The sequence below is a fragment of the Humulus lupulus genome, chromosome 8 (assembly GCF_963169125.1).
Source record: "Humulus lupulus chromosome 8, drHumLupu1.1, whole genome shotgun sequence".
Taxonomy (NCBI): Eukaryota; Viridiplantae; Streptophyta; class Magnoliopsida; order Rosales; family Cannabaceae; genus Humulus; species Humulus lupulus.
In genome coordinates, this window is record NC_084800.1 from 6,488,983 (window position 1) to 6,511,799 (window position 22,817).

At 39.8% G+C, this 22,817-nt stretch overlaps 2 protein-coding genes across 2 annotated transcripts; one reads left to right on the plus strand and one right to left on the minus strand.

Moving 5' to 3' along the window:
* Positions 1–946: 946 nt before the first annotated feature.
* Positions 947–6,264, plus strand: LOC133794356 (casein kinase 1-like protein HD16). Its single transcript, XM_062231576.1, has 16 exons — positions 947–1,739; positions 2,367–2,501; positions 2,618–2,691; positions 2,777–2,846; positions 2,942–2,997; positions 3,120–3,191; positions 3,587–3,681; positions 3,777–3,843; positions 3,949–4,078; positions 4,155–4,373; positions 4,481–4,626; positions 4,869–5,043; positions 5,209–5,299; positions 5,389–5,546; positions 5,643–5,831; positions 5,914–6,264. Exons 1-16 carry the CDS (start codon positions 1,326–1,328, stop codon positions 5,971–5,973), a joined length of 2,151 nt encoding a protein of 716 aa, XP_062087560.1. The 5' UTR covers positions 947–1,325; the 3' UTR covers positions 5,974–6,264.
* A 432-nt stretch (positions 6,265–6,696) lies between these two features.
* LOC133794357 (flavonol synthase/flavanone 3-hydroxylase) lies at positions 6,697–9,574 on the minus strand. Its single transcript, XM_062231578.1, has 3 exons — positions 8,637–9,574; positions 7,886–8,261; positions 6,697–7,103 (listed from the first exon to the last, which is right to left on the minus strand). Exons 1-3 carry the CDS (start codon positions 9,209–9,211, stop codon positions 6,873–6,875), a joined length of 1,182 nt encoding a protein of 393 aa, XP_062087562.1. The 5' UTR covers positions 9,212–9,574; the 3' UTR covers positions 6,697–6,872.
* Positions 9,575–22,817: the final 13,243 nt, after the last annotated feature.

The window sequence follows — 22,817 nt, forward strand, 5'->3', positions numbered from 1 at the left end:
AATTCAACTTTAAATGAAAGCTGTAATAGATTTTAACAAGATTTGAAAAATTTGTCTAAAAGCTTACGGATTCTCTTATCACTACTATTGCTAAGAGATTATGAAGTTTAGGAAATAACTTTATGGAATAATTAACCTTTTATTTTCAAGTCAAGTGCTAAAATTAATGAAAAAAAAAATCATATTCACAAGTCACAACTGACCAAATGGTCTATATTTTGAGAGTTTTGATCACCATTTGATTTTCAAATCACACCATTCAAAGCATAAAAAAGATGCTTCAAAATCGAAATTGTGACGTTAATAAATTTTAAACAAGTAACAGTTTTGGCTACAAGCTGCCAAAACATCACAACTCTTCTTCCATGTAATTTTTTAACATCTAATTATAAAATCATTATAGCACATGAAAATCAAATAAAAAAATATCTAACTCCGTTTACATATTATTAATTATGGTGATATTATCTAGATTTATTACAAATTGTCAAAATATTTTGTGACACTCATTTAATCAACATTATATTATTTTATAAATAAATAATATAACAAAAAATATCATTACTTTTGAAATTCTATAAAGTTTTAAAATTTTAAAAATTAATTAATTAAATTAAATATTTCATTAATAATTGAATTGATATTTTAGTTAATTAAAAAATTAAATTAAGAATATAGTTTGATCCAACGGCCGAAATTCGACTAGTCTTGTTGATCCAACTGTACACCAGCACACAGGATATTACTATCTCGCTTGCACAGTACAGGGGGAGTATCAGCATTTGGACATCTGTATTCCGAAATACTCAATCCTGAGACCTTTTTTTATTTTTATTTTTTTAGTGTAAGAAAATGGAAAAAAGTCTCTGAACTCAATCTCAACCGTTGATTTACTTCCCGGGAGCGTCCCAGATTTACTCTCTATAAAGACTTTACATGTTTTTTTAATAAAATTATAATTTTTTTTTTTTTGGTCTCTGCAAGTACGTAGAAGAAGCCTTTTGTTCTTCCCCGACTCCATTTTTTCTGATCCATCACGAAACCCTAGATTGTTGCCACGATCTCAATCCAATCGGTTCTGTAATCGTTCAAATTCGCCATTGGAAGGGAAGTTTCGAGGTTTTAGAGCATTCATTTCCGTGCTGAGATCGACATCGTTGTCCTGGTACATTCTTTGTCGAAATCGGAGGTGAGGGTTTGGCGGCTTTGTGAGAGATTTGGAGATTTTGGACTAGATATTTGAGGCGTGTTCTTCTGATTTTTTTTTTTAACTTGGTTGGGCGGTTTTCTTCTTCCGGAGGAGGATGAGAATCGAAGGATGAACGATGCCGGTACTGCGTAGTGGAGCGCGCAGGGGCCGGGCAGCAGCGAAGCAGCAACAGCAACAGCAACAGCAACAGCCGAGTCCGATTGAGGCTGGGGAGGCGATTGCCACTAGAACAAGGCGGCGACGGAGAGCGGCGGCAGCGGCTGTGGTGCCGAAGAACGATAATAACAAGCAACAAGATAAATTGCAAGAGGAGCGGTTGGGTGATGAGAACGTAGGTGCTGCACCGACTGAGGATAAAGAGGAGGAGGAATATAGGAGATTAGAAAAGGAAAGGTTTGGGGTTGAAGCTGGTGGAGCGGAGAAGGAGGAGGTAGGGGAGAAGAAGATGGATGAAGATAGTGGGGCTCGGAGTAACGACAAGGTTCAAGTTGGTGACGACGAGGGTAGCACTGCACCTCTTCCTGAGAAGGTTTGGCTTCTTCTTCTGATTAAATTTTTTTTTTTTAAAGATTCTTGTTCTTGTTGGTTCAAAATGTTCTATAGACGTAGATTATAAAATTGAACATTTATCTTAATACCCAGTTTTATAATTGAACATTTATCTAAATACCCAGTTACTTTGGTTTTGGTAAAGAATTTGAGCTGGAAACACTATTATTTTGAATTGTTTGGTGACTAGGCAGTTACTAATAATACACCTTCTGAAATTGGAAGAATAATGTTTCGGTTTGACTGACGGAGAGATATCATTGATTTTCAGATCATTTGGAGTCTTTGGCAAGAAATCAAGAAATTTTATTTGAATAAACGCATAATTTTATTTTATTACTGACACTGGTTTTAAGTACTCCAACTCTTTTTATGGTTCACGTGTCGCCCTTTATTTTATCAATGGATCATATACTCATTAGTTATAATACGGTATCATTGTTGCAATCTCTAATATCACTGGTTCATGGCCAAATTTCCTGCCAAATTATGAGTTACGGAGTCAATCGAGAATGTTTTGATTGCTTGGAACAGTTTGAATATTATAAATTGGTAGTTTAGATATATGGGTCTCATTCAGCAATACTTTTGTTTTTTTTTTCGGCAGGTTCAAGTTGGTGGTTCCCCTTTGTATAAAGTAGAAAGAAAATTAGGCAAGGGTGGTTTTGGACAAGTTTATGTTGGTCGGCGTCTTTCTCCTATAAATGCTAGTGAAAAAAGTACTGGCCCTGGAGCTGCAGAGGTTTATAGCCTTTATTTGAGTTATTCTGCTTATTGAGTTTGTATACTCTCTTGTTGTTTTACCGTTTTAACTCACTTATGCGTACCTTGTATGGTATATTACTATATTTGTCATAGGTGGCCTTAAAATTTGAGCACAGAACTAGTAAGGGGTGCAACTACGGGCCACCTTATGAGTGGCAAGTGTACAAGTGAGTTAGTTTAAGCTTTTCTCCCTCGTCAGTTGCTCTCCAGTATAATTATGTATACTAATGAGTATTTTTGTTGGTTGTACAGCACTCTTGGTGGCAGTCATGGTGTACCTAGAGTACACTACAAGGGCCGGCATGGTGACTACTATATCATGGTATGTGTGCCCTTTGCCTACTATTTTATGGCTCATGGCTACGGTGTCCTTCTCTTGCTTGTTTAATATGTGATGTCTTTGAATTATGCTCACAGGTTATGGATATACTGGGGCCAAGCTTGTGGGATGTATGGAACAATAACTCTCACACGTAAGTTTATTTGAAAATATAAATGTGTAGTGACAAATATGTGCTTTGCTTGCTTGTTCTTACTTTTTTCACTTTTATTATTTTAATTTTAATATTAACATTTATCCTCGCGTTACATTTAGAATGTCCATTGAAATGGTTGCATGCATTGCAATTGAAGCAATATCAATATTGGAAAAGATGCATTCTCGAGGGTAAGATTCTTCTCCTGCAAGACATTCTTAGCTTTTCTATTCTTGTAACTCCTTTCCCTCTTACAAATTTATTGAGCATTAAAACGTAGAGGGTTTTTTCTTGGAATTTGTTTTTTACATTTTGGTATAGAGTTTTGGGATAATGGATTTTACTTGGAGATGTTTTTAGACCATACTTGCAACTAATTTAGCGATTTATAAGTGTGTTTTATTTGAAGTTGTAGCAATGACTAATTGTAAAATTTCAAACATTTAAGCTGCTATTTTGATGACGGTTAATGTGGTCTTTGAGGTTCTTAGCTTGTCAGTTTATGATTTGTGTCCATTTAGAAGCAATTTTGATTCCTCCAAAGCTCTATACCATGTTTTTAAAAATTAGGTGATACATTTTGCAGGTATGTACACGGGGATGTCAAACCAGAGAATTTCCTTCTTGGTCCACCAGGAACTCCTGATGAGAAAAAACTATTCTTAGTTGATCTCGGATTGGGTACCATTTTTAAATGACTTTTCTTTATTAATATTCAGCTTCCACTATATGGTTATTGTCATATAATCTTCTTTTAATTTGTTTGGGGTTATCAGCAACTAGATGGCGAGATAGTACAACTGGTCGCCATGTCGACTATGACCAAAGGCCAGACATATTCAGGTACAACACTGACTGTGGTTTTGGTTGGCCATTCTTGTTACTGTGCTGCTCTCATTTAACCTCATTTTTCTTTATTTCACTTTTATAACTGTTCTGGTTGAACAGAGGAACAGTTCGTTATGCTAGTGTGCATGCTCATTTAGGGAGAACATGTAGCAGGAGAGATGATCTTGAATCTCTTGCTTACACGCTTGTTTTTCTTATCCGAGGCAGACTGCCTTGGCAAGGATACCAGGTTGGTTATTTGTTGAAACTTTAGAAGATGTTCGGGTCTGATAATTATATATTTTTAACATCTTGATATTTTCCAGGGAGAGAATAAAGGGTTCCTTGTTTGCAAGAAAAAGATGGCAACATCTCCAGAGAATTTGTGTTGCTTCTGCCCACAGCCTTTTAGACAGTTTGTTGAATATGTGGTTAATTTAAAGTTTGATGAAGAACCCAATTATGCGAGATACATATCCCTCTTTGATGGTATTATTGGTCCCAATCCTGATATTCGCCCAATTAACACGGAGGGTGCACAGAAGGTATATAGTCTGTTTTATTCCTGTAATTGAGTTGCCATTGACCTGGCAAAGGTCTATTAATCCTGTTAATGTTTAGTCATCTAACAAGGACTCTGCATCTTGTGAAGCTTATTAATCTAGTTGGTCAGAAAAGGTCACGGCTAATTATTGATGAGGAAGAAGAAGATGAACAACCGAAGAAGAAGATTAGAATGGGTATGCCAGCAACACAATGGATTAGTGTCTATAATGCTCGTCGGCCAATGAAACAGAGGTTTATTTTGTCCTTCGGTCACATTTTATTTATGTTTTGGCTTAGAGTGTATTTATTGCACAAGTTCCCATTTTTTTTCCTCTTTGTTTTGATTCTGTTTTGTCATTTGCATTGTCTGTTATGTTTACATTTTTTTGTACTTTTCGACTTAGTTTATATTCCTTAAAAGAGCAGAAAGAATAAATATTTGGAATCTAATCAATAAGGTGATGATGTAAGGTTTTGTTTTCTTGCTATTTTAGGTACCATTATAACGTTGCAGATGCAAGACTTTCTCAACATATTGAGAAAGGAAATGATGATGGCTTGTATATCAGTTGCGTGGCCTCTTCTCAAAATCTATGGGCTCTAATAATGGATGCAGGCACTGGTTTCACTGCACAAGTTTATGAGCTAGCACCCTGTTTTCTTCACAAGGTTTAGGATGATGCTTTAGTTTTAACGTGCTCAATATGTTTCTACTTATAGTATTAGTCTACTACAGTTTAGAACTTTTGCCTATGATCAACTTCATGTGGGCACGTATATTTAACTGGCATTTATATCGATTGGCAAACTCAAATGTTTAATTATTGTATGCAGGAATGGATAATGGAGCAGTGGGAAAAGAACTTCTATATTACTGCAATAGCTGGAGCTGCTAACGGGAGTTCACTTGTAGTTATGTCCAAAGGTTTGAATCAGAATTCTAATTTTAGGTTTTCAGGGTATAGTACATAACCAATCAATGGAGGTTTTACCTAAATGTATGCTTAAATTCAGGTACTCCGTATTTGCAGCAGTCTTACAAGGTCAGTGACACTTTTCCTTTCAAATGGATTAACAAAAAATGGAGGGAGGGATTCTATGTGACCTCGATGGCCACTGCTGGGAGTAGATGGGGTGTTGTTATGTCACGCGGTGCAGGATTTTCTGACCAGGTAATCTATTTGATTTTTGAAAGTACCCCCTGACCAGTGTCCCATGGATAAGGATATCTGCCGACATATTTTGTCCTTGAAATTGTTTAAATTCAGGTGGTGGAACTAGATTTTCTTTACCCAAGCGAAGGTATTCATCGTCGCTGGGACTATGGATATCGTATCACGTCAACAGCAGCAACATGGGATCAATCTGCATTGGTTCTTAGCATACCAAGGAGGAAGCCTCAAGATGAAACACAGGAGACGCTGCGCACCTCTGCCTTTCCTAGTGCACACGTCAAGGTGAATTGGGTATCCTTGCATAGTAGTATAGTTTTGTGATTTCTTGATTTGTTGGACTAAAGGCTTCTTGTGCGTCTTGCAGGAAAAGTGGGCAAAGAATCTTTATATTGCTTCTGTGTGCTATGGGCGAACAGTTTCTTAGGCTGTCAATAGTATATTTAATTATTTAGTGTGCCCCATAACACCGTAGCTGTTGTGTTTCTCGTGTCTTTTCTTGTCTAGCTTATTCAGTCGGGGTTGGGTTGGGGATCTCAACAACACACCATACCCTCCACAGAGCAATTTTGATGACTCAAGCTTTAATTAATTGTAATTAAGGTATAGGAGCGTTCAGTAAAACGGACCCATTTGTTTCTCCGTCAAGTTGTGTGGAAATTGTGTTGTTCATTATGCCAATTATTAATCTTAGTTCATCAGATCCTTTTACGACTAACATTATGTTGTATAGCCCCTGCATAGGCTATATTGACTTCCTATGAATTAAATTTTCTGAGGTAAAAGAAATAAAGAAATTTAATCATGAGGATGAGAGCTAGACTAAAATAATAATTTTTCTTGAATCGGCCTACGAATGATAGAGACGTTTTCCCTAAAAAAAAATATATGTAAGATAGTAATAATATAGATGCTTGAGACGCATAGTCCATGCTATAGTGTACTCTACAAAAAATTTAATTAAATTTGTTATGGGTAATTGGACAATATGCAAATATTTCCATCTGAAAAGCTGCAATGTCAACACATTTGGAGTTTCCTTTCTTTCAATTGAATATCCTTTTCTTTCTTAATTTGTTTGTTTCGTTCGAGAAAATTTTATCAAGAATGAAGCCAAATTTGATCGTAATGCAAACAAAAACTGAAAATCTATTCCACATGAATAATTCCTCTATTTCTTCTTTAACAATAATAATAAAAAAAGTACCAGTCCATGAACAACCTCAAATATGTGAATATGTGCATAAGTCAAAATCAAAATTATTTGATTTGGACAGATCCAACGGTGTTCCTTTTGTAAAGGTGATTAAGAGCATGAAATGAAGTTCATGAAATAAATTTGTAGATGTAAGCTAAGAATTGATAAACAATAGTTAGAGCAATAGCCATTACGAGTTGTTGGTTAAGAGATATAGTCTTCTCCTCGGCCGTGGTGGATCTCAAGTCTGAAGTAATAGTGGGAGGAGAGTAAAGGAAAGCCATTGAGATGTAATCTTCTTTCTCTTCTTTAAAGATTGGCCTTCCTACTACATGCTTATACTGTCCACCACTCCATGTCTGCAATAGCGGAAAAAAAAAAAAGCAAGCAAGACAGGGTAAATGAGCTCCTATTAGCATGTTACATAACATAATTATATTAGTACAAAGTGTCATCATCTTCTACAGGAAATCTTTCCAAAAACAACTTGAGTGACATGATTAGACCAGCTTTCTACATAAGTGGCATCAATTATGAAAAAGGGTAATAGAATCATGACAAATTTGAGGATCAATTATTACTATAATTGCATATGTGGTTTCAGAATTGTAAAGAGCGCTTTTAAACTGTCCTCATTAAGTGTTGGCCATAACTACTATCTTTTATCTATGAACTTGGCCATAAAGAAGACTTTAGCACGTGTAGTTTGTAATATATGTGCTGTGCACTTAAACCAACAGTAATTCCAAAATAGAGTTTATATATGTTTGGACTTGTGTTTTGTCTTATTACTTGTTTGGACAATATGTTTTGACAAATTATTTTTTGGATCTATATTTTGTAAAATGGTTAAAATAGAACCCTAAACTCGATTTTTGTTAATGATTTCTCAACTAAAATCACAAATAATTTAACAAACTAACAATTCAGAAAAAAAATAAAATCATTTTGCTTAAAAACTGTGTTGTTATATTCAATTTTTTCTTCATCAAATATTATCCACTTTCTATACTATAGTTATATTGTTAAACAAGAATGACTTAATCACTTGTTTACGAAACTAAATAATGAAATCGAACTAATGTTTAAAAACAAAAAACAAAAAAGTATAATGTAGGCTTATGAAAAATAAGAGATTTACCTGTAATTGATCTCCAATTGTGATGACTAAAGCATCCTTGTGAGGAATGAAAGAAAGCCATCCTTTCTTGGAGTAGACATGAAACTCCGAAGTGCCACCACAAAAATGCAAAGTAAGAGCATGAGAATGATCATTTCTCCTTAGAAGCATCCTAATAACTTCATGTCTCACACACTCAGCGCTACTCTCATCATTACCATAGCTTTGACTATTTTTGTAAAGGCAACAAAGTGTTCCTGTAATTTCGTGCCCTTGCCATACAATATCATTTCCAATCCCAAACATCAATTTTCTTCGAGGATTCTTCCTAGTTATTATTGAAAATACTTTCTCCGCAACTTTTGAAATTTTGGATGATAAGATTTCCATTCTTTTGCTGTGACACACAAAATAATAACATCATTTATATATATATTTTTTGTTTCTTTTAAATTTGTTATCTTCTTTTCCTATTAATTTTTATATTACATTCAAATAAAATTATTCGTTTATGGTTCTAATGTGCATGTCTATTTTTGTTAATTATAGATAATCCATAATAACTAAATATATTTTGATACCAACTTAAATCATTTATATTTGTTATGCAACCATATGGTATATACAAAAATAAATAGTTGAGTGTTAACATTTTATGACAATACATAAACCTTCCACACATGAACAAAATAGATTAGAAATAGCGTAACATTTTTTTATAGTAGCTAATAATTAAAAGATATATTAATAAATAAATAAAATATTTATTTACCAAAATTTGGAATATCCACTTGGCCGAATTCCCTCCATAAGCGACTTCAAACCTTCATCTGGACTCCAAACAAACTCTTCACTGAAACCACTTTCACTCTCACTCTCACTCTCTTCCCCATGAACTTCCTCAAACCCGTAAGGCATCTCCGGCGACCTCGTTATCGACGTTCTCTTCTCCGGCGGAACCTCAAAAATCCCGGCGGCTGCTGCTTGCGCCGACCTAACGAACTCGCTCGAAATTCCGTGATTCGCCACCTGGAAGTAGCCGTAATCGGCTACGAATTCGACGATCCTCGAAACGGCGTCGCATTCATCCAGAACTAGGGATTCGAAATCGATCACCGGAGGAGCTTTGACGCACCTCTGCTTGGGGAAAATCTTGTCCGGCAAGATGAGGTCCGGGACGCGGAGCGAGTGCTCGAGGAAGTTAGTGAGAACGGTATCGTTGGTAAAGGATGATCGACGGCCTGAGTGGATTGGCGACGGCGGCGGTGCTCGGAAGTTGATGTGGTTTTCGGCTGCTAAGGATTCAGGGGAATTCGATGGCGCCATTGAGTGAGTGACCAAGTTCATCAACTGATCAATCTTTATAATATATATATATATAAATACATATATGTCTGTTTTCTAAGCTTATTTTTCGTATTGGATTCGATATTATTGAAAATTAGTAACAGAGAAAAAGGAAGAAAACAATGAAAAAGTGTAAGCATTAGTAATGATGGCATGTTAGGACGTTGCCGACATTATAAGAAATATGACAATGAAGAGGTTTCGCTTTACTTTTTTTTATGGTTTAAAAAAGAAAAAGGAGAGAATAAAAATGGTTTAATGTGGGTTGGCTTGGCATAAACTTTGGAAATTTGGAATGGAATGGAATGGGCTGGCAAGCTTTTGCTATGTCTAGTTAGCTAATACAGGAGATCTAGAGCGAGGAGGACTATATTACTACCATTACTTATTTATGTTATGATCAACATTTTCTTGTTTATTTACTTTTCTTTCCCTTTTTTGACGAGTATAGAATTGAAAGCTTCCATTATAAATAAAAAAGAAAAAGAAAAGAAAGAATAGTACTAAACTTTTCTTCTGTTGTAATCTCTTCTTTTTTTCCTTTTTTGAACATGAGTTCTTTTGTATTCATTTAAAGGCCCATTATGTATGTTCTCGGATTACCTATACCTAGTTTTAGAATTAGTTAGCTATTAAATAAATTTAGTTCAATTTTACATATTTTGTATAGTACCATTGCTTATACACATATAACTTAGGTATCACTAAAGAGTATAATTAGTACATTTAAATAAATATTGAGTATAAAATTAATTTTTTTAAAATTTAGCTAAAAATTAAATAACATCTTTAAAACTGTACACTTCATGTAATTTGTACCTTACTTGTTAATATACCATTTTCGTGCAATGGGGGGACACTACTAGTCTATTGCATGCCCATTTAATTTTATTTTTTTGTATATAATAACTGTGCCGTGTGGTATTAAATATTTTGAAAATGGTGTCAAAAGGAAAAAGAAGTTGCACTCCTCACAGATGTTATCCGTCCGTACATAATATAAGTTTATATTTGGATTAGATAATATTGTATTGTATTGTATTGAAAAATATATAATTAAAAAAATACATAAGAAATAATAAGTTCGATTATTTGTTATAATAAATTGCAAAAAGAAAAATAATTATATAAGTTGGATGCAATGAGAATTGGATAAGATAAAATTATCTAAATTAGCATTTTCAATAAAAGTTACTTTTCATACTGTTAATTTTGTCAATACTTTTTTTTTTTTAATTTCATAACAAAATCTCAGATGATAAAAAATTATCTAATTCAACTGTACAACCAGATGGATTTTATCGTGGGTCCATCATAGTGGATGGCTTGAATTCGTTAAGCCTCCTACGTGAGTAAGAAACTAGAAGGCTTTGAAAGATTCTCAACGGTTTTGGGCTGTAGTGGCATTGGTATGCGAACACGAATATATATAGTCGTTCTCGGCCACTTAAGTCTTGGGTCTCAACTCCAAAGTTGTTCAAATTGGACTCAAAACTTAGTGATTATTTTTCTGTTACTACAGCAGTAAGGCTTCTTTTTGACATTATTTTTGACATTATGTTACTACAGGCTACAGCAGTGGTGGACCAAGTTGAGAAGGTTCTACTCAATTTTTAGACCCGAATACTTCTAGTTACTCTCTACCAAGGTCACATTCTCCATTTAACAATATTATGGTTTTGGTATAATCAATAACACATAGGACAAGAATTAGAAGACCCAAAAAATTGACAAAAGAAGTTTGAATGACATACAAACCTATTTGTATAAGTCCTGTTCATATTATATATATATAGAACTAGCCTACAACGTAATAAGATCGAGTTTGGAAGTATTACTATAGTGTGTAATGATATCATCTTGATATATCCTAGTGCCCAAAACCTACTACATATATATTAATTGCTACAAAAGACGACTACGTTGTTTGATTTTGAAAATATAGCTGACTAGTCCAGACAGACAGACATGGTAGAATTTTATATTGTTAATTTAACCTCTTCTTTGGTTTCTTCGTTCAAAAAAGGGAATTCTTCCAACAAAATTGCCACCCACTTCAAGAGAAAATCACAGAGTACATTCATTCACAAAAAGATAATAATTTCGATTATTATAGTAATGGAAATTTCCAAAGGAAGATTTGATCGTTTCCAAAAGAAGAAAAAAAAGAGGAAAGAAATTGGATTTGATGGATTTATGTACGTATTGGTATTGGTACTGGTATATTTAATGCAGCTTAATTTGTAGTAAGAAGAATAAAAAAATGTACGTAAATCAAATCATAGATACAAGTGTTAGTGTGGCGGCGCCTTTGTCTTTTTCTTGTTGAATAAAGAAATACAAAATATTGAAAACGTTTTCATTTCATTTCATTTCCACACCTGGTTGATTACGCTCATTATTGGCGGCCAGGCCAACCTTTGACTCTTGACTTTTGCTGCTTCTGAGGTACATCCCCATGCTTTGATACACTCAAAATTAGGTTTATATATTTATACGAAATAAATTTGGATCATTTATTAATTATTAATATATATTTAAGGGAATATACCATTTTTTTCTTTCAAGGAAGGGCATATACTATTTTAGTTATTATTTATCATGGAACTAGTTTAGTGTCTTCTTGTTTAACTAATACCATATATATTGTAAATTAATTATTAAAATTGTAACTTTTATTTATTTATTTTGGTAACTCCTTGTTGTACCAGAATAGAGATTTTATTTAAACTAGCACGTAAAATATTTTTTAATTGATAAATATGTTTTAAATTTGTTGACGCGGTTCTTCGCCAACAGGTAATTAAGAAAATAAGAGAAATAGATTAGTGCTGAGTAATGAACCGAAACAGATGAATGATCTTAAAATGAACTGATGATACCAATACGTTTTTAGGTGGTTCAAAGGTTAAAATCCTTCTACTCCACCAGTCAATATTATTGGTATATTTCTGGGATTCTTTTACAGGGTATTTTGTTACACAATAGCATCCAACCCTTTGCAACTCCCATGGTCTCCATATTTATAGGAGAGGGCACCTGGGGGTTGGTAAGGGGGGTCATCCCGTGACCTTCTTACCCATTATGTCACTTCTGTGACATTCATGATTAATTCCTAAAACCTGACAAATGAAGTGTGGTCTAATCAATAGGTAAGGGGGATAATGGGCCGCACGACCCAACCCAGTCGTGGGTGCCTGAACACGCATGTTCCTGCTGCGTGTCAGAGAATTCAGGGATATATCAGACACGTGATGTCTGATATATGCACGTTTACATGGCGTAGTTGACTTTATAAAGGGTCACAACTTCCAACTCTAGCTCGTGCCTCGAGCTGGATGCCTTCTTGACCCGCTGTCTTCATATTTCTGATTCGGCCTTTAAATAATCTTGATAAACCTTTGGCTACCTCGAGCTAAAGAGGTAGGACCTGACAACAGCAGCTCCGACCACGTGGCTGATATAATTATGCCATATCTCAGCCCGCTAATAGCCCGTGGAAAATTAGGGCGTACATTTTCCCCCCAAGCCTCTGCTCGTGGCACACGACGTCATCTGGGGCCACAGTGGGGGCTTTTAGGCTTCCCCATGGACTCTCCATATTCCACCCATTACGCAGGCGTCGAATACGTAGAGCATCGTGGTTGGTGACGGTACGTCTTCCGAGAACCGCATTAAATGGCCTAGCCTATACTCGGTCGTCGCTTCGCCTTTCGAGTAGAGAGCCTCGGATCCAACATCAGGGCAATCCAACGACCCTCCTCACATGGCCTTTCACGTATATAAAAGGGGTGGCCACCTTACGCATAGGCAACCCGTTTATTTGAAACTTTTATCCTCAACAAACCCTCTTTTTCTCCCGATTACCGTTCCCAGCATTCCAGGAGTTCAGGTGCAAGGGCTCCTTTGAGACTTTGGTACCAGCTATTCTGATGAGGCTCCAACCCAAACGATCCCTTCATCCCCTCCACAACAAAACACCCCGTAAGCTTTCTGACTGTGCATGCTTTAAATTTTCTTTTCACTGTAGCCTAGGTAAATAGTTCCTGTAGCTGCATGCAACATTCTGTTGGTTTTTTGTGGGTATGAAGGGTGTAAGTTTTTATTTTAGGGCATCGATTGTAGAAGAAAATCATTTAGGAGCATGGTTCATAGGGTACGTTTTCTAGGGAAATCTTCTGGGTAGGATTTTTTGGTATGCTTGTTTAAAATATCCAGCCTTTTGGGTGCAAAACCGGGTAGCTTAGGGGACACGCTTCACAGGCGATTTTGCACCTCTTTCCTACTGAAACTTTCCTTCCAAGGCAAATTTTTATCCTGACCCTCCTGACACACGAATTCCGAGTAATCGGGGATCCGTTGGGAGCACAAGCGCATGTTCATAGAACCGCGTGATCTCACTATCCACGGGCTGAGATTACCTCAACCTGTGCAAAGGAAACACTTCTCTTCAGATTCTTTCTTATGCTTAGGTCGCCCTTTCTAAAATTTCTTATTTTGTTCGTTAGGCGACCAAATGGGACCCAAGAAGAACGCCCCTAAGAAGACCGCAGGCAGCTCGTCCTCCCAACAATCCAAAGGAAAGGAGGTGGTGACAGACTCCCCAATCCCCGTTTTTGGGCCGGCCGTGGAGCGGGAGCTCGAGGTGGCGCTCGACGCTTTCTTCAAGGCCGAGAGGATCGTCTCGAAGATCACCGACCAGGGGAAAGTGAATAAAATATTCATTTCCCACAATACCGAGCTGGGGAGGGGCGCCCTAATCGCCCGACCTCCCCTAGAAGGTGAGTGGAGCTACGCGCCGCTCGATGAGGAATACGCGGCTTGGAGTGACGAGCACTTCAAGGCTGGGGCCTTCCTCCCACTGGACCAATACTTTGCCGACTTCCTCAACTACGTGAAGTTGGCTCCTTTCCAGCTCCCCCCTAACTCGTACCGTTTGCTAGCGGGGCTGAGATATCTGTTCCTGAAGCAGGAATGGGAGATCCCCACTGTAACGCCCTGGTTACCCCAGAACAGTTACGGTGAACGGTGAATCGGAAATTTGACCCGCTACCCGAGTCCTTTGGTTAAAAACGTGATCTAAGTGTTGTTATCAGGTTAAGGTGTAAAACCGGTAAAAAGGAAAGGGTACATTTCATTAAGTAAATAAACTGCTCATGAGCCTTTCAAAATATTTACAAGTAGTTCGTAATACAAAAGAGTCGCTACAGTTCCAAATTTACAATCCCCGCCGGCCTAAGCGGCAAAAATAGGGTAAACCCCTAGTCCCTCTGAGAACTCCTTGACCGTGGCGGTCAAGCGGCCCTGTATGTACATCACATCGCCCAAGCTCTCCGCTCAAAGCTGGCCAAGCTTTTCCTTTCCTTTACCTGCACCACATAGCACCCATGAGCCAAGGCCCAGCAAGAAAACACAATAGAACATGATATAATCTCAACAACGATCATAATAACCATTCAGGACTATCAGTCCAACAAATAGGTGACAATAGCCGAAAGTCACAATAATGAGCATTGCTCTCTTTAGCCATGTGACGATAGGGTCACCAGGGCTTAATCGATAAGTGTTTCATTCATAAGTTTGTTCAGGACGGGTGCATGGTGATTGGTCACCAACATAACCTTCCTCACGACTCTAGAGTCGAAACTATGGACAACGTCCCTTAGCCACGTGACAAACGGTCACCGGGGTCATATACCTTGGCTATAGTCATCTGGTCGTAGACCAGGCAAGCGCTTATAAGTTCATCGACCTTAGGGCCGGTCCCACATTAATGCCATAGAGCCATTCAATGCGTGATCATCGACTTTAGAGTCGGTCCCTGACTAGTCAGTGTCTTAAACAGGTAATCAACATTCATTAGCATTGAATATGCAATCCTCGTTCACATATATCAACCAACATGCCTCAATATCAAACCATGTATGTCATATACCTGTACAGGGTGCAACTGTATCCATACACTATTTTCTTACCTCAAGTTCGAGCGAGAAGTATAATAAAGACGACCCCTGAGAACGATCGATCTTTTAGTTCCTTAGCGGTTACCTAATCACAACCAATTATAACCTCCATTAAAGAGAATCCACAATAATAGGGTCTTAACCTAAGCACCACCCTCGGGACCTCGAAACATGCCCACACGGTGAGTAGATTCGATCCCGGGCCTTAGGGATTGAAACCCCAAGTCAAAAACCCTTAAAAACACTCAAAACGGGGTTTGGAAGGAACAGGGTAGCGCTACAGCGCTCAACCCCTAGCGCTACAGCGCTAAACACAGAGCCTCCCAAGCACCAAAAAGCCTCCTGAGGAGCGCTATAGCGCCCTAGGGTGGGCGCTGTAGCGCTACCTCCAGGCCCAAACACCCCTGAACCGACCTTCTTCATCTCCTTCGATTCTAACTCGATTTCCAAGCTTCCAAAGCCTATTCTTGATGCCAAATAAACCCAAAAACCATCCCAACACACCCCAAACATCACAAGCATGGGAACCCTAGCCAAAACTCCCAACAAAAACCATGAATTCACCCTAGAAAACTCAGCTGCAAACCAGAACCAAAACAGAGCAAACCAGAGAAAACCATGGTTAGAAACTTACCCAAAGCTTGGCTTATGATGGTCTTCAATGGTGGAACACACTCCCAAACTCCCAAGGCTTGCTTCCTAAGCTTGAATCCTCAAAATTGGTTTAAAAACCACAAAGAACAGTGAGGAGAAGAAGGTACGGGAGAACTCTAAAGTATACTCTGTTTTCCATCACCTTTCTCAGCTATCAAGTGTTATATCTATCCTAGGGGTGAAATGTCCATTTTGCCCCTAGGTCAATAAATACTTTCTAAAGGCTCTCAAGGGCATTTTTGGTACTTTCCTCCTAACTTGTTAATCATAATTAACGCTCTCCAATTCCCGCTATTCTCAATGTTCTCAAATACCAATAATTCACATCCCGTTACCCTTTATCTCCCGGTAACGCTCTAATCACCAAAATCACCCTGAGACTCAACCCAAGTCCCGACACTTAATCCCGTTGTGACTAAACCGCTAATCATTATTCTACGATCGTCTCATGTCGAATAGCTCGAACAAACCCACATCATAATGTGGTCTCAACATATGTCATTGACATGCATACAATTAACATTATATTATAATATAATTCTCATAAACATGCATAAACACATTTAATGGCATATTAAACAATTATGGCCCTCCCGGCCTACTAACCCGGCCGTTAACCATAATAGGGAATCCAGGGCATTACATCCACCCCGGCGGATATCTTATATTTTTTCTGCCTCAAGGCCAGCCCGGAGCAGCGAGGGCGAGGCGATGGGTTCTATTACCTGACCCGTTTTCCAAACACGGCTGCAGTCATCGAGCTGCCCAGCCACCCCAACGACTTCAAAGATCAGTTCTTTATGTCCAAGGGGTTTCGCAACTGCGAAATTCATTACTTCAACCGTCCTCGTAAGTACCTTTTACTCTTAGCTCGTAAGTTAATTATTGATTAGCTCCCATTTATCAGTTTCTGACTTGGAATAATTCTGCAGCCATTTTCGCGAGGACAGACAAGTCTGTGATCCTCGGGAGTCAGTACGAGACACTGGAGGGTCTGCCCCCAAGTGAAAAGGACTATCGCCAGCTCGCGACAGACGAGACGATGTTGGCATGCAAACTGATCTCTCCAGGCCAGACTTTGGCCTTGAGGAGACCCCGGGGTCCCCCTCCAGCCCGCGAGATGGCACCCATCCCCCAGGAGGAGGCTGCGGGGGAAGGAGAGGACGAGGACGAGGAGGACGAGGTGCCCTTCATAAGGACGAGGAGGAAGCGGGCGCTGGACGTCACCCGAGAAACGGACGAGGAGAGGGTCAGGTCCGGAGCAGCCGTAGGTCCCTCTGGGCAAGGTAATCCTTACATGTTCAGGGGCTTAGATAGGGCCACCGCCGATCCTCGGTTAGCTAGGTTTAATCCCAACCAGCCCGTCCAACGCCACTGAAACGACCCAGACCTCGACATAACCCTACTCCATTATGTCGACTGGCTCGTGCTGGATTACGAGAGTAGCCATCCTAGGGGTACTGTAGTCGTAGACAACACCTTAGCCTTTAGGTCGGCCCTCTTTGAGGAGTATGGGACTAATCTTCGGTTGTGGCCCTCTCTTCGGGAGGGTACTGTAGCTCCGGGTCTTAGGCAGTATGTAGAAGAGTATAGCCCCGAACCCGATTCGGACCCAGAACCTGTTCCAGCTCGCGAAGTCATTATCTTAGATTCCCCCACAGAAGCTCCGGGGCCGATGGTCTTGACCTTAAATTCATCTTCTAGCTCGGGGGGTAGGATTCCTTTCAACATATACTTGAGTTCCGCTTTCCCCCCTTATTTTTGTTGTTCTTGCATAAATGCTTACTTGTATACTAATGTTGTCTTTCTTTTGCCAGAGGAGATGTCTCAGCCCGGAAACAAAGACCTGTGAGCTATGTTCACCAGAGGGAACTCTTCTGCTGGGGCTTCTGGGCCCATGGTGAAGAAGCTCCGCGTGGCGAAGAAAGTCGTTGGGACAGCATCCAAGTCCCCTGCAAAGGGGAAAGATCAGACCCCAGCTGCCCAGGCCAAGGTACCTCCCCCTCCTGCAGCAGTGGAGAAGATGCCCCCGCCCCCTCCACGAGCTCCCGCCTCTGTTCGGGATATGGAGGCGGAGCCCAGGGCTTTGGCAACCGCAGTCCCCGAGGTGCGTGTTCCGGTGGACCCCCAGGCCTTGGAGAAAATTCCTGACGTCTTTCGGGGGACGGTGTACGAGACGGCGACCTACACCGTCGACCACTATTACCACGCCGCCGAAAGAGACCTGCGGGCGATCGAAACAAGGAGCCCGGAGAGCGTGATGGAGTCTTCACTGGGAATGGCTCTAACGGTAAGCTGGCTTTGCATTTTGTATTCTTTGGTTACCATGCATCGCACGTTCTCTCCCCTTTTTTTTTCTAAGGCAGTTGCCTCTTTGTTTTGTAGGGTGCCTTGGCTCTTCACCGGAGCATATCTAGGTCCAAGGCTCGGCTCGAGGACATGAGGGGCGAGCATCAGGCTGTTTTGGCCGCCTAGCAGACTACCTTGGCCGCCTTGAAGACTGCCCAAAAGCAGGAACAGGAGGCCAAGGATGCCTTGGCGGCCGCGCGGGCTGAGCTAGACACGTCCCGCCCCAAGCTGCAAGAGGCCGAGGCTACCAAGGCTGCCCTAGCCGCTGTAACGGCCGAAATCGAGGAGGCCAGGGCTGCCCGGGCCGCGCTAGACTCTACGAAAACTGAGGTCGAGGAGGCCAAGGCCGCCTTGGCAACGGAGAAGGCGACTTCCAGCTCCGCCATGGAGGTTATGCTATACCACTGCTGGGTCTTCAACCCGGATGGCAACTTCTCCTTTCTAGGAGCGGATGCTTGGGAGCTCTTCCGGGAGGGGTTTAAAGCTCGCCTTCAGCAGGAGGCGCCCTCTGAGACCGGGGAGACCTCCATAGCGACCGAGCAGGAGGGCGAGACGGCGACCTCAACAGAGCAGCCTGGCGGAGCCTAGGGCCTTCTTTCTTTTTCTTTTTTGAACACATATATATTTTTTTTGTAACTTTTGTATGAGGTTTTTTCACCTCGAGACAATTGGCTTTATCAATTTTTGCCTCTAATTGGTTTATATCCTTTTGCCTCTATGCACTTCGGTAATAGTCTTAGTTTGTTTTTCTTTTTGTTGGTGCTATGATTGATACTTTTATACTTTTCTAGGAAAAACATGTTAACCAATCTTGACCCAACTTCTAAGATAAGTCCTGGTTGCTCCCTGGACATTGCCTTGAAAACTTAGTTCGCGTTAATTCTTGATATAATATCTCGTGCTCTTTAAGAAAAACAACGATCAATCAACTTGAATTAACTTCTAAGTTTTAGGACCTGGTTATGTCCAAGACGTTTGTTTGAAAACTTAGTTGGCGTTAATTTTTATCAATATCTCGTGCTTTTTAAGAAAAAATATCGATCAATCAATTTGAATTAACTTCTAAGTTTTAGGACCTGGTTTCGTCCAGGGCGTTAATTTGAAAACTTAGTTCGTGTTAATTCTTGACTAATATCTTGTGCTTTTTAAGAAAAACACTGATCAATCAATTTGAATCAACTTCTAAGTTTTGAGACGACCTGGTTACATCCAGGATATGACTTAGTTCGCGTTAATCCTTTATCAATATCTCGTGTTTTTTAAGAAAAACACCGATCAATCGATTTGAATCAACTTCTAAGCCTTTAAGGCGACCTGGTTATATCCAGGCACCATATGCCCCCCCAAGTAACTAGGAAAGGGTCTTTCGTGGTTACTTGAGATTATACCCGCAAATATACACAATAATAAACAAAGATTTAATTCTCATTGCTTAACAAAAAAAAAGTGGCCTTTAAACCTTACAGGGGTGTTACTGATAATATTTCTTCAAATGGATGGTGTTCAAAGTTTGTGGGACTGCTTCTCCATTTAGTCGAGATAATTTGTAAGTTCCTTCCTTTATGACCTCAGTGATTTGATATGGTCCTTCCCAGTTTGGTCCCAATACTCCATCTTTGGGATCCTTACCGGCTAAGAAGACTCTCCTGAGGACCAGGTCGCCAATGCTAAAGGCACGTTTCTTGACCTTTGAGTTGAAATAACGAGTGATTTTTTGTTGGTAATGCGCGAGCTGAAGCTGCAAATCTTCTCGTCTTTCATCAATCAGGTCGAGGGACGCATAAAGTAGTTCATGGTTGCAGTCCTGGTCATACGCCTGGACTCTATGCGACGATACCTTAATCTCGACGGGGAGGACTGCCTCACTCCCAAAATTCAGGGAGAAAGGAGTATGACCCGTAGAAGTTCGATGCGAGGTTCGGTATGCCCACAGTACCTGGGGGAGCTGTTCTGGCCAGACCCCCTTGGCTTCGTCTAGCCTCTTCTTAAGGCTCGCCTTTAACGTCTTATTGATAGCCTCGACCTGGCCATTTGCCTGGGGTTAGGCCACGGAGGAGAAGCTTTTCACAATGCCGTACCTTTCACAAAGTTCAGTGAAGAGGTCGCTGTCGAACTGAGTCCTGTTGTCGGATAAGATTTTCTTTGGCAGCCCGAATCGGCAGATAATGCTCTTGACCACGAAGTCGATGACTTTCTTGGAAGTGATCGTTGCCAAAGGTTCTGCCTCAGCCCACTTTGTGAAGTAGTCGATAGCCACAACAGCGTAGCGGACCCCGCCCTTTCCAGTAGGGAGGGCGCCAACCAGGTCAATTCCCCAGATTGCAAAGGGCCACGGGGACGAGATCATTTTCAGCTCGACTGGGGGAGCTCGGGCAACTGTGGCGAATCACTGGCACTTGTCGCATATCTTGACGTACAAGATTAAGTCTTTTGATAGAGTGGGCCAGTAATACCCTTGCCTTAAGACTTTTAGGGCCAAGCTTTGCCCCTAGTGTGATCTCCGCAAAAACCCTCGTGCACTTCCTGCAAGATGGTCTTTGCCTTACCTGGCCGAACACACCGTAAGAGGGGTAGGGAACGCCCACGTCGGTACAGCACCCCATCTACTACCGTATACCTTGGAGCCTGGTACAGTACCCGTCGTGCGTCATTACGCCCCTCGGGTAACTTTCCTTCGGTGAGATACTCGAGGAGGGAGGTCATCCAGGTCGGTCTAGTGTCGATCATCTCGACCTCCGCCCCTACCTCTTCTATGCTTGGTTTCTTCAAGAACTCTACCGGTACTAACCCCAAAGCCTCCGTCTCCCCGAAGGTAGTGAGCTTGGCGAGGGCGTCTGCATTAGCGTTCTGCTCTCGAGGTATCTGCTCGATTGAGCCTCGTTCAAATGCGGACAGTTTGACTTTCACCTTGGCCAGGTAAGCAGCCATCTTGGCTCCCCGTGCTTGATATTCACCCACACCTGGTTTACCACGAGCTGGGAATCGCTGAAGCACTGAACGGAGCTGGCCTTCAGCTCCTTGGCTACCCTTAGCCCGACCAGCAAAGCTTCGTATTCAGCCTCGTTGTTGGAGGCCTTGAATCTGAATCTCAGCGCCGAGTGGAATCTATGCCCTTCTGGGGATATCAAAATGATTCCAGCCCCGGAGCCGTTCTCATTAGACGAGCCATCCACGGAGATCTTCCATGACGCCTGGTCTTTGTTCTTGGGCTGAGACATTTCCTCTGGCAAAACAAAGACAACATTAGTATACAAGTATGCATTTATGCAAGAACAAAAAATTGTTAGGAAAAATAATATTGCCTCAATGGAAATGGTAAGATAATGTTACAACTCTAGACAATATATTACAAATAAATATTGATTGATTAAAAGTGTTACAACTCTATGACAAAAGGTACATGTAAATATAGAGAAAGAGGTAGAAGATGATAGAAATAGAAAATACAACTCTAAGACAAAATATACAAATAAACTAGAAGTAGTATAATGAAAAGATATAGATGAGATTACAACTCTAAAACAAAAGATACATGTAAAAGAGTGAATAATAGAAGAAAAGAAAGGCAATATAATAAAAGAACAAGAATAAGAACAATGAACAAAAAACTCTCACTCACACAACCAAAGTGAAGAGTATTGGGGATCACCAACTTGAACAAGGTTTGAAACCTTTGTCCAAAAGCTTATTTCCCCCTAACTCAAGCACTAAGGGATCTCTCACAGATTTTGGAAATGCTTTCTGGAATAATCAAGCCTCAAGGTGTTTCTAGCCAAGTGCTCTAGTGGATAGAAATGGTGTGTCTTACAAGTGAGCATTAGGCTCCTATTTATAGAGTTTAGAGACACCCTTTGAATTTCAAATTTCACCAACCCCCATGGCTGTTACCAATGATAAATTGGGTGTTTTATGGAATTAAAATAGAGATTTGGGAGTTACTTGGCTGTTGGAAACGTTCAAAATTGGATAAAAACCGACTTAGTATGAATCTGTCAGCCACTAGCGCCGCGGCGCTAGTTTCAAGCGCCGCGGCCCTTGGTCAGTTTCAGCAACCAATTTTTTGAGTTTTTTCCAAAACGTTCCAATTTATTTACACTTGATTTTGTAACTTCCATACACAATATGGGAGTTAAAATCACATCTCTATCAGCCATTTCTCATATGGCTTTATGAAATCCAATCTCAAATGTGTAACATATAATATACACATTATTGGGTAATATTTGGGAGTTACAAATTTGTGATGAATTTGTAACACCAAATATGTTACATGTTTGGATTTTTCACATATATCCAAATAATGTAACTCTCTATTATATGTTACAATATGTGACACTCTATGTCACATTTATTTAATCTAAAACATTATATTATAAAATAATATAATATTACATTATATTATAAAATAATATAACATTCCCCCACTAGATTAAATAGTCATCTATTGTAACACTTATTTAATCAATCATTATATTTAAAATATAACATATCCCCCACTTGATTAAATAAGAACTCTCTCTTATAGGAGTCATTGCATTGATGCATAAAGTAAAGTGTTTTTCAACTTGAACTTTACTATAGTGTAATTATCACAAAATTTGTCGAAAATTTGGTTGCACTAGGCATTGAACCATCTTTTC